At 56.3% G+C, this 10,061-nt stretch overlaps 1 protein-coding gene across 1 annotated transcript; it reads right to left on the bottom strand.

Moving 5' to 3' along the window:
• Nucleotides 1–5,603: 5,603 nt before the first annotated feature.
• On the bottom strand, nucleotides 5,604–7,166 carry TOR4A (torsin family 4, member A). The gene has a single exon (XM_010154534.1). It carries the CDS (start codon nucleotides 7,164–7,166, stop codon nucleotides 5,604–5,606), a length of 1,563 nt encoding a protein of 520 aa, XP_010152836.1.
• Between the last annotated feature and the right edge of the window lie 2,895 nt (nucleotides 7,167–10,061).

Genomic DNA, 10,061 nt, shown 5'->3' with positions numbered 1-10,061 from the left:
AGTCCCAACCCCAGCAGGGGAAAGAGATGCCACTGGGATGAGGCACAGACCGAGCAGCCGCGGGTCGGCCTGCAGCAGCACACTGGGGCGCACACCCACTCCAGGGTACACAACGGTGACACCCTCGCCAGGCATGCTGCTCCCTTCCCTGAGCAGCCCCAGCAATTTCTCCTGCAGCCCAAAGCAAAGCTGCTTTGGCGGGGAAGGGGGTGCAGGTGTTGGAAACCACGTGACTCCCAGCGCAGGGGCTCTTCTGGTGCCATGAGAGGGGTTCTGCCAATATGGGCCATCACTGGGACACAGCTGGCACCAAAGGAAGGGTCGTCACCTTCCACTCTAACTTTAGGCACCTGTGGAGAGAAGGCAATTGGTGCCACGGACACAAGGTCTCCTTCAGGCTTCCGCACCAACTGCGCACTTGCCCTGACAGCCTTTCCTGGCCCCCCACACCAAGGTGCCCCCATATCAGGGGACAGCAAGGGCCGGGCTGGTCCCTCAGGGAGGAGGGAGCCAGTGGGACCCCAGGCCCAACAGGTCCATCCCACAGTACCTGCATGGTAGACAGGAGCAGATCTGAGGTGAGGGCCAGATCCAACCAAGAGTTCAGAGCATCTCAGGAGTCCAGATCCAGTGACACCATGGGGACAAGACGGGTCCAGCACGAAGCCAGGAAGACAAGCCACAGAGCAGGGCCAGCAATAGCCATGCAAGTCCATGATGATGGGGCGAGAGGAAATGTCAGGCTGAGGTCGCAGATCGGCAGTGCCTAAAGCCAGGCACAGACGAAGCTGAGCTGGAATCCAACACAACTCCCACAGGGACTGAGCTCCACCTGACCTTAAATAGTGTTCCTGAGCACGCTTAGAAAATTATTCCCATTCAGGGTAGGATCCTGGGTGTGGGGAGATGTCAGGTGAGGCTGATAGCTGATATGGGTAAGACTAATCAGTGTCTTCAATGCTGGCATTAATTGGTATGTCCTCTGTACTGGGAGGTGCTCCTGGAGGTGGCACCACTGCTTAGTCAAGGTGTGACAGTGCCGCATGTAATGGGATGCAGCTCGTGCCTGCTGGGCCTGGGGAAAGCCTTCAGCACAGACCAGGCCAGTGTGGTCACAATTTCCATCCTCTGCAAGACACACTATTTCATACTTGAATTACCTCCTTTACCATTGCCATGCTGCTCCTGCACCCTCACTGTACACCTCCTTGGGATCACTCTGCGCTTTCCCCAGGGTCAATACAAAAAGAGAACTTGGCCCAAACACCACTGGCTTCAGGATGCAGTTGTGGGGCGCAGCGTACCTGCTGGGCTCCCCATGAGCCCCTGCCAGCCTGCGATGGGGAACAGTTATCCCAGTGCTGCTTTAAATGCTGAACCAGCCAGGCTTTGCTCAAGGCCAGATGCAGTGCCATGCCTGCAGCGGGATGGGAGCTGATTTCCATAAATCACTGCTCCGAGCATGACAGGGAGAGCTCTGACTGACCAAGGCGGCCTTCCCAGTGCCACCTGCAGCCACCTGGATAGCAGAATATGTGGCAGGTCCCACACTTCAGGCCCCATTCACCTGGGGGATCCAGAGGAGCTGGCTGAAGGCACAGGACAGACATCCAGCCACAGCAACTCTTTCAACCCTAGCACTATCTCCTACAAAATCCTATTTCTAGGTCTTCTGATTACAGAGAAGCTATTAAGAGTAAAGAAGGGATGAAGAGATCCCTTATAGATGGGTGAGGCTATGGGCAACACAGTACCCCCTGCTGCCCCCTGTCCATCGGGTGTTTTACCCTCCCCTTGAGTGCACGGTGCACTAGTTAGCAAGAGCTGGCAACAGGAGGTGACGCATCCCGGTGGCTTGGACCCATGAGACCAGCCATCCTGGAATCCTGTGACATGCGTGGCCCAGCACTCCTGGAAGAAAACAAGCCTTTCACCAGGCGAAGGGAGACGACAGCGCAGGGAAATTGTGCGGGATGCTTTTGAAGTGGGGGAGTCCAGGCTGTCTACCAGCCCTTCAATTCACAGCTTGGCTGTGCAGGGAAGAGCAGGACCAGCAGTGAGAGCCCCATCCCAGGGGCACTCCCTCCCATCGTTCAACTTTAAACCCATCCTTCCAGTTCAACCAGCATTTTTCCCTGGAAAAGGCACTTGGATAAAGAAATTCACGGCTGGCTAAGGAGGACAAAGTCTGTGGTGAAAGCACGTTACCACACACTGGGCATCTCAGCCTTAGCCATCGAGTAAAAGATCTCCCGAAGAGCTTTGTGTCCTGTGCCAGGAGCAACCAAGTCTCCAAGAGACAGAGTGGGACCAAGGACAAGCCACCGTGCTCCGTATGCTTTGCTCCCCTGAGTCCAGCCTCAGACGGGCTGCAGGAGGAGCTGTTTACTGCTCAGGCCAGGCTCACCACCCCAGCCCTCAGCACAGCTTCCCTTGCTCACAGCACTGAGAAATGAGCCACCAGGCTCCTGGGGCGCAGCGCTCTGGGTCGCCCATGTGCCAGCCCCACTGCCTTGAGAGCACCTGGCAGGGCTGGTGGCTTTGCCACAATCTCAGGGCAGCTTGGGGACCGGGGACAGTATGGACAGATGTCTAAGCTGGGATCCTGGAGGAGATTAGGGTTAGGGACAACCTGAAGAGCCATTTGATCTGGGATCTGAGTCCTGGGGTGAGTTGGGAGTGGGGACACCCTAGCCAGGCATCCTTATCTTCTGGCAGGGAAAGTCCTCTCTGTGGCCTGGAGGTTGCTGTGCTCTCCGATGAAGGCCTCCAGAGGTAAAAACTGCCGTGTGGGGCGGGGGCTGGCACATGTGCAGCACTGGCCAGAGCGTCCTGTCCAGCACTGGCCATGGGATTGGGTGGTCTTTGTGCAGCAGAAAACTGAGCCCCACTTCTTAACACCGAGAGGAGCTTTGTGGGAGGCAAAGATCTTGGCAGGTCTTCAAAGTGCACAGGGTGCCTGGGCACCCCATGGGTTTTGCAAAACAGGAGGGACAGCTTCGCTTTGGGAGAGGGCTGATGGGCAGAAGTGGGGTGAGATGGGGGCAAGACAGCACAATATGTCCCCAATCTCCCTGAGCAGAGGCATGAGGGGTCCTATGCTGCTGAGCCTAAGGGTGCATGCAGCCCCCCCGCATGCAGCTCATGGGGAGTACGAAAGCCTGGGCTGGTGCCTCAGCAAAACTCGCTTGGGGCAGGGTTGGACCCCTGGCTGAGGGCAGGTGAACCCTAGAGGGACCAAAACCACCTCTGCACAGGCCCAGCTCCCCTCAGTCACCCTCCCCTCTTGCTCGGGGTGCTGGTTGGTGCAGAGGCACCCAGGGCCCTCTGCACAGCTGAACACCCTGTGGGTGGGCTGCAAGTGCAGACATCCAAACCCCAAGTCTAAATCCCCTCCAAAACAGCTCAGGCATCCCCACAGTACCTACAGCCCCTCACACAGCCCTTGGCAGCCTGCAATCCTCCCCTGCACAGGCAGCACTGCCATCAGCGCTGCTGCCCGTCCTGATGCCGCGACACCAGCCACCTGCGATTCATCACCCATGGGTGCCTGCTGCGGCAGCACCCCTGCAGCCCGGCACCACAGACACCGATGGCATTTTCAGCTCCCAAACCCACGCGGTGTGGGTGATGTTGACCTCTCCTGTCATACTCTCAGGCTTCCAGCTGCTCTCCCAGAAACCAGACCTTGGTAGGAGAAACCAGAACTAACCTCTGTCCCTCTCCCATCTGGAAGAGGATGGGAATCACAGTCCCTGAGTTGTTTCTGTTTCTTATCCAGGATAAAAACATTAACTGTCCTGGTAGAAAAGTCTCACTAAACAATGGAAACCAGCTCACACACGTCACTTTTTGGGGACACTTCAATCTAGACGGGGACTTAATTTCATTCAGAGCCCTTCCCCTACTCCACTTTTCTGCTCTCTGCCCAGCTCTTCTCACAGGCTGTTCTGCAGGAGGAAAAGGCTTCTCCACTGGATAATTTCTAGAAGAGAAACCACGGACAAGCTTTCCAGCCCAGCATCATCTCAGCCAAAGACACACGTCCCTGGTCTCCAGCCCAGTTCCTGCTGTGGCTCGGGGGGACGGAGGAGCTGTGCAGCACTGTGCAGCTGTGCAGCTTTGGCACTGCTGCACTGCATGGGGTTTGGATCGGGTTTACTGTGAGTGTACCCCGAGGAGCTGCACACACACTGCGCCAAGGTGGTCTGCAAAACACACGCAGCAAAGCCGTAGCCCTCGCTCCCAGCCCCAGTCACTGGGAAGCACAGGCATGGCAGTGCAGCTAGACTGATCCAGAACAGAAATTTGGGAGGAAAACCACGTTTCAGTCAAATAAAGGAAATGTACTTTGAATAACTGTATTCAGGATAGTTTGGATTTATTCCTGACAATAGGTCTGGATGCAGTAGTTTCTGGTGGAAGTTGTTTGGAAACCAAATATTAGAAAGAGGCAAATCCACAAACATCCACAGGATTATGTTTATGATAATTCACAGCAAATTGTAGAAGGGTATTTAGGCACAAAACCAAACCTGAAAAAGCAATGCCATCAATATCTGCTCAGTTTGCCTGCTCAAAACAAGGACATGTGCTTTTCCTGAGGTGCTCCCAGGCAGCATGCTCTCCCCTGGGTCTCAGTGGCAGGGAACCTCTTCTCCACCTCGCAGGACCGGGAACAAGCCCAGGATTCCCACTGCCCTGGGCCCAGACAGCCCAAAGAGTCTTTTCCAGTGTGTGTTGCCTCATGTGTGTCAGTTTCTATTTTGGGCTTTCTCGATAAGGAGCGTGGTGAAGTGTGCCCAGCAGCAAAAAGCAGAAGAGCCCTCAGGGCGAGTTGCCACCACCAGACCTGACACAATCTGCCGCTGCTCCTGCGCCGGCTGGCACAGCTGAGCCGCCTTCAAGGCGAGCCCAAACAGACTTGCAGGGCAGAAATCTCGCTGGAGATGCCAAAGGTGAGCTCAGGTATGAGCTCAGACGAGCAAGAACTCAGGAACGGGTCCAAGAAGCAGTCTCCGGGGTGTGTGGTCACGTAGGAGCGGGAGAAGGCAGAGCTCTGAGTGCCCAACATTTTGGGGGAACGAGGAGCCACAAACTCTCTGGATTCTGCCAGGTGTCCAGCATGGCCCCTGCTCTGCACAGCACCAGCCAGGACTGAGAAAAGCAACGAGCTGAAGACTGTGAGCCCGGAGAAGGAGTGAGACACGGCTATGTGTACTGCAGGGACAGGAACCCAGCTACTTACTTCCTCCTCCTGTTTATATCCCGCAGCCTCTCTTCTCATCTCACAACTCCTTAATGACAAAGTATCCCAAATGAGCATGGGAGGAACAAAGCATCTCACAATTAATGGGCGGCTGCTTGGGCTTTGTTGCCTGTGCCTGATTCACAGAACTTTAGGAACAAGCGAAGCATCCGGCGGAGAACAGAGACTGTGTTGCAGAGGAGCCCGGGCCGCCGTCACTCTACCTCAGCCAGGACAGAGTCAGTGCAGGCCTGAGAAAGGACACCATGACCACAGCCTGCTGTGACGTACTCCTCCGTGTGAGCCCAGAATTTTGCAAATCCTGAGAGCAGGACTTGGTGTCTGCAGTAAATCACTACAGCAGGTTGACTTTGGCCACCACCTGCTTGCAGCCCATCCTGGAGTACTGCTTGTCCCCTGTAGTGTAGTAACTGAGCTGACTTGCTAGATTCTCAATGTGCTTCTGGTCAGGATACAGCCCTTCCCTCCTCATCTCCTCTAGGAAGCAGTTTATGACGTGAGTCTTCTCCAGAAGAACAAACGGGATGATGTCTGCAGACTTCCAGAGAGGGTGGACGTCAATCAGCACAGGCTGGACGATGCTCAGCAACTCTTCAACTCCCCTTTGCTGATGCAGAAGCTCAGTGGATGCATTCTGGATAACAAACTTTGTTATTTCACCACCTCCTATGTTGCTTATCAAAACATAGATGGCATTGAGGAACTCATTGGTTTGATTGGGCTCAAAGAATCGACTGAGAGTATCCAGCAGGACTGGGGACATGAGTTCAACCTCATCCAGAATAAACAGGGGTATCTTCTCTTCTACTTCGGCTCTCGTAACCATGTCAGAAATCTTCTTAGACAAATCTATTTCGCAAGTGAGAGGAGCCACCCCGTTGGGGCAGTGATGCATAACGAAGTACTGAAGCACAAAGTCATTGTCCATGACGGAACGAAAATGTTTGGCCAGTAGCCAGCCAACGTGACTCTTCCCAACTCCTGTCGGGCCGTTTAAAGAGATTACTAGAGGCTTGTTGTGTATGTGGGTAGCCAGATAGTCTTTCAGTAATTCCATAATACTTTCCACAGCGACCTTCTGCCCAAATACTTCCCGGTGCATTGTTTTCTCCAAACCATCCAGGTCGTATTTTTGGAGGTTATCATCCAGGTTCTCTATTGCATTGAGAATCTGGAAGAAGATAATGACAATGAGCAAGAGGAGGCAGCGTTTTGCCTTGCTCTTCTCCTCCGTTGGAAGGTATTTTTTCGTTTTATCTGGGTACAGGACTATCCTAGATTTCCTTCGATTCTTTTTCCGCCTGCATTTTTTCATAGCGTACTGCTCCAGCGATGTGTCGAAGGTGAAGTACTGGGAACTTTCAAAGCTGCTCTGGTTAAAGAAGGCCATGGAAGAGCCATACAGGCTAGTTCGGTTCAGGGAAAGCTGCCTTTGGAGCAGCCTCGTGTGGACAAGCTCTGGAGACTTTTCTCGAGGGAGTTCTAAATGCAGACGGCTTTTCTTTTGCACCCGGTATCGTCGTCGCAGGCGGATGATTGCCCGCAAGGGAGAAGAAAGAGAAGACATTTTCTTTGAAGCAGTAGGGATTTCAGTGTCCGGTACTTCTTCCCCCTCACTCTCATAGCAAGATGCCTCTCCTTTTGCGTCACTCTCGGCACAAGGCATTTCCCTGTCGCTGTCAGTGCCGGGCACCTCTCCTTCCTCACCGCTCCCAGCATAAGGTGCCTCTTTTGTGTTGGTCTCAGCACAGGGCACCTCTCCTTCGGTATCGCTCTCGGCACAGGACACATCTCCTTCGGTATCGCTCTCCGCACAGGGCAGCATCTCTCCTCCCAGCTCCTCCCTGGCAGAGGACACTTCTCCATCCACCTCAGCGCAGGGCAGCTCTCTGTCCATCTTGCCGGGTTCTTACAGCCCATTCACATCATCTTCTTTCTTAGAAAAAAATAAAAAGGATAATGTAGAATTAATCTTTGTAAGATCAGGAAGGGACTAATAACAGCCAAATTCGACAGATATCCCACTTTCTAACAGGCAACAGTTCCCTGCAGCAGTCAGCAATGGCAAGGTAGCAGAGAGAGACTTTCATACCTTAACTTTCTAAAAGACACACAAAACTACAGGTGAAATTCAGTGTAAATAAATGCAAATCACTGCCTATCACACAACCAAGCCCGCCTTCACGTGCGGAAGGAAAGCATGGAGCTGGCTGGAGCCAAAGGAATGCTGCCGTGAGCAAGGGGCAGCAGAGCCGTGCTCTGAACCGGTCCTTTCTCCTGAGGACCTCTCCTGAGGACCTCCTTCTCTGCTAGACGTAGGCAGACACCAACCCACACCCGCAGGCGTGCGCAGCCCCGTCGGAGACAGTCGCTCCTGCACCCGCAGAGGCCTGCTGGGACGGGGAAGGCTGCACGGGGGTGCGGTGGGGACGCTCGTGCCACGCGGGTTATGCTGGCACAGCATCTCCCTGGGGGATATTTTTCCCGGCCGTGCCAACGGGTATGCCAGGCGGCGCGTCGGCCCGCAGCTCCCCAGGCTGCCCCGGGGGGTTGCAGAGAACCGACGTGGATGTGACTACACCTGTAGCAGCAGACAGCTGTGCGGAGAGGAGTGGGACTGCTCCACAGCACCCCGACCCTCCTGGCCCCACGGTCCTTCCCTGCCCCCTGAGCCCACACACTCACACCCCCGCACATGCAGCGGCTGCTCTCTTCTTCCCACGAGACCCCGGAGCCGCGCAGGAGAGCGCAGGGACACGGCACCCCTGAGCGTAACCGTCTGCACGGAGAACGCATGGACCAACCTCAGCTGGCGAACAAGGAGGAGAGGAGAGGCTGTGGTCCGGCAGCGGGACGCGATGACGAGGCGCGGACCCGGTGGGGAACCCCCAAGAGAAAACGGCTCTCCAGGCTTGGACGCGGCCACAGCGCAGGACCCCACGCATGACCACCTCTGCATGTTGCAGTGCCGGGGACAGTCCTGTCCCTGCTCGGCACAAAGCCTGTGTCATGGTGGAAGGGCATTTCCCCGCCACCTCCGGAATGCATCATCGCTGACGCAAGGGGACAGTTTGCCGCGGTGACATTGCCAACCCCGAGAGCAGGAAGCTGGCACGGGCAGGGCGAGGAAAGCACCAGGAAAATCAACCCTGAGTTTTGCCAAAAGCACCGCGTCTCCAGGGAGGAGGAGCAGGTCCCCGAAGGTTTGTTATTAACTCGCTCCAGCGCAGCAGGAAGCCACCAACCTGCGAAATGTCACGCTCTGCGAAGGTTTTACTTCCCCCCGCTGCAGGGCTGACGCAGCGAGCGAGAGGTGCCGGGGAAGCTGCGCAGGGCATCGCAGGCACTGGGAAACGCTCCCGGCCTCCTCGCTTTGCCCTGCTCCTTTCCCGGCTCCTCTGAGATGCCGGGACATGCCGAGTGAAGCCTTCCACCCCGCCCCGGGGACCAGTTGATTTCCGGACCATGTGCCAGCAGCCGGCCCCTCATGGGAACAGAGCTGGGGCGAGCAGCTCCCGCAGCGCTGGATGAGCTATGGCCATGCAGCAATTAGCTCCGAGTGCTAATTGCTGACCCTCTGCAGGATTTGGCCATGCTGCACCAAAACCAGCCGGACGAGATTCCTGCCAGCAGGCACTGGGCAGGTGGGCTGAGGGCACCCTGGGTTGCCACTGGGAACCCCGGGCTGTCCCCACACCACCCTGGGGTCACACCCTTGCTTCTCTCCATCTTATGAGCTTTGCCTCGCTCACCCCGCACCTGAAGGTCCCCAGCGGGATGGCTGTCCCCAGAGCTGCTGAGCAGCAGCCCCCATGGCACAGACCAGCGTGGGCCACGGTCCTCAGGGAGTGGGGACACCGCAGAGCTCCACCTGGGGCCAGGACAACCCTCTGGGCCATGACACGCATCGACATAAACACGCGGCGAGGCTTTCACAGCCCCAAACCCTTGCGGGTACAGAGGGGGTTGATTAAATGCCAGGAGGGGCGGTGGAAGTTTACGGAAGAAGGCTTAGGGAGCAGAAGAATGCTGGCAGGGAAACCTGAGACATCCCAAACTCCCTCACGGACGCTACCGACACGCAGCTGGGTGCCAGCCCCCCCTGCCCCCAGCCCCAGCCGAAGCGTGAAGCAGTTCAGCTCCGCGCAGCCCAGAGCCGATCCTCCCACCCCCGCCATGTCCACACCGGGGAGCCTGGGGCCCCCCCGAGGCCAACGGAAGCCGGCGAGGACCGAGCACTCGTTAGTCAGGAGATGCTCCAGACCCTCTTTCCCAAGAGCCAAGAACCCAAACAGCACATCCATCTCAGCGGCATGGGGTGCCCAACCCTCTGGATGAGCCGAGGGAGGCAGGGTAGAAGGACCAAATCCCATACTCAGCAAGAAATGTGTCCAGTCACGCATGTAATAATCCTATTAATACCATGACTCAGTTCCTAATACCTGCTGGTATTTACAGAGGGCTTGCATTTTGCAAGAGCAGCCCCCGCTTGCTCAACGTTGGCTCGGGGCGGGCGCAGGCAGCCGTGCCAGCCCAGCGGCGCTGCCAGCCCGAAGATGAGCTTTCGGCGACTTGGTTTGATGTTTGGTGGGTGAAAACCCGGCACCGGGTCCGCAGCACCACAAGCGCTCACGTCAACACCATCAGACACCGCGTCCAGCCGCTCCGCGGGGACTCGCGCTTCACTCGTGGAAGGGCTCCTGAGAAACCTCCCTTTAGCTCTTCCCCTCTAACATTTGCATTTGTGTCACCCTGCTCCTGCCAAAACAAGGTTTCCACAACAAACGAGCCT

The sequence above is a fragment of the Eurypyga helias genome, unplaced genomic scaffold, assembly GCF_000690775.1.
Source record: "Eurypyga helias isolate BGI_N326 unplaced genomic scaffold, ASM69077v1 scaffold26366, whole genome shotgun sequence".
Classification (NCBI taxonomy): Eukaryota; Metazoa; Chordata; class Aves; order Eurypygiformes; family Eurypygidae; genus Eurypyga; species Eurypyga helias.
Note: the sequence above shows the minus strand (reverse complement) of the source record. Positions and strands in the feature narration are given on the sequence as shown.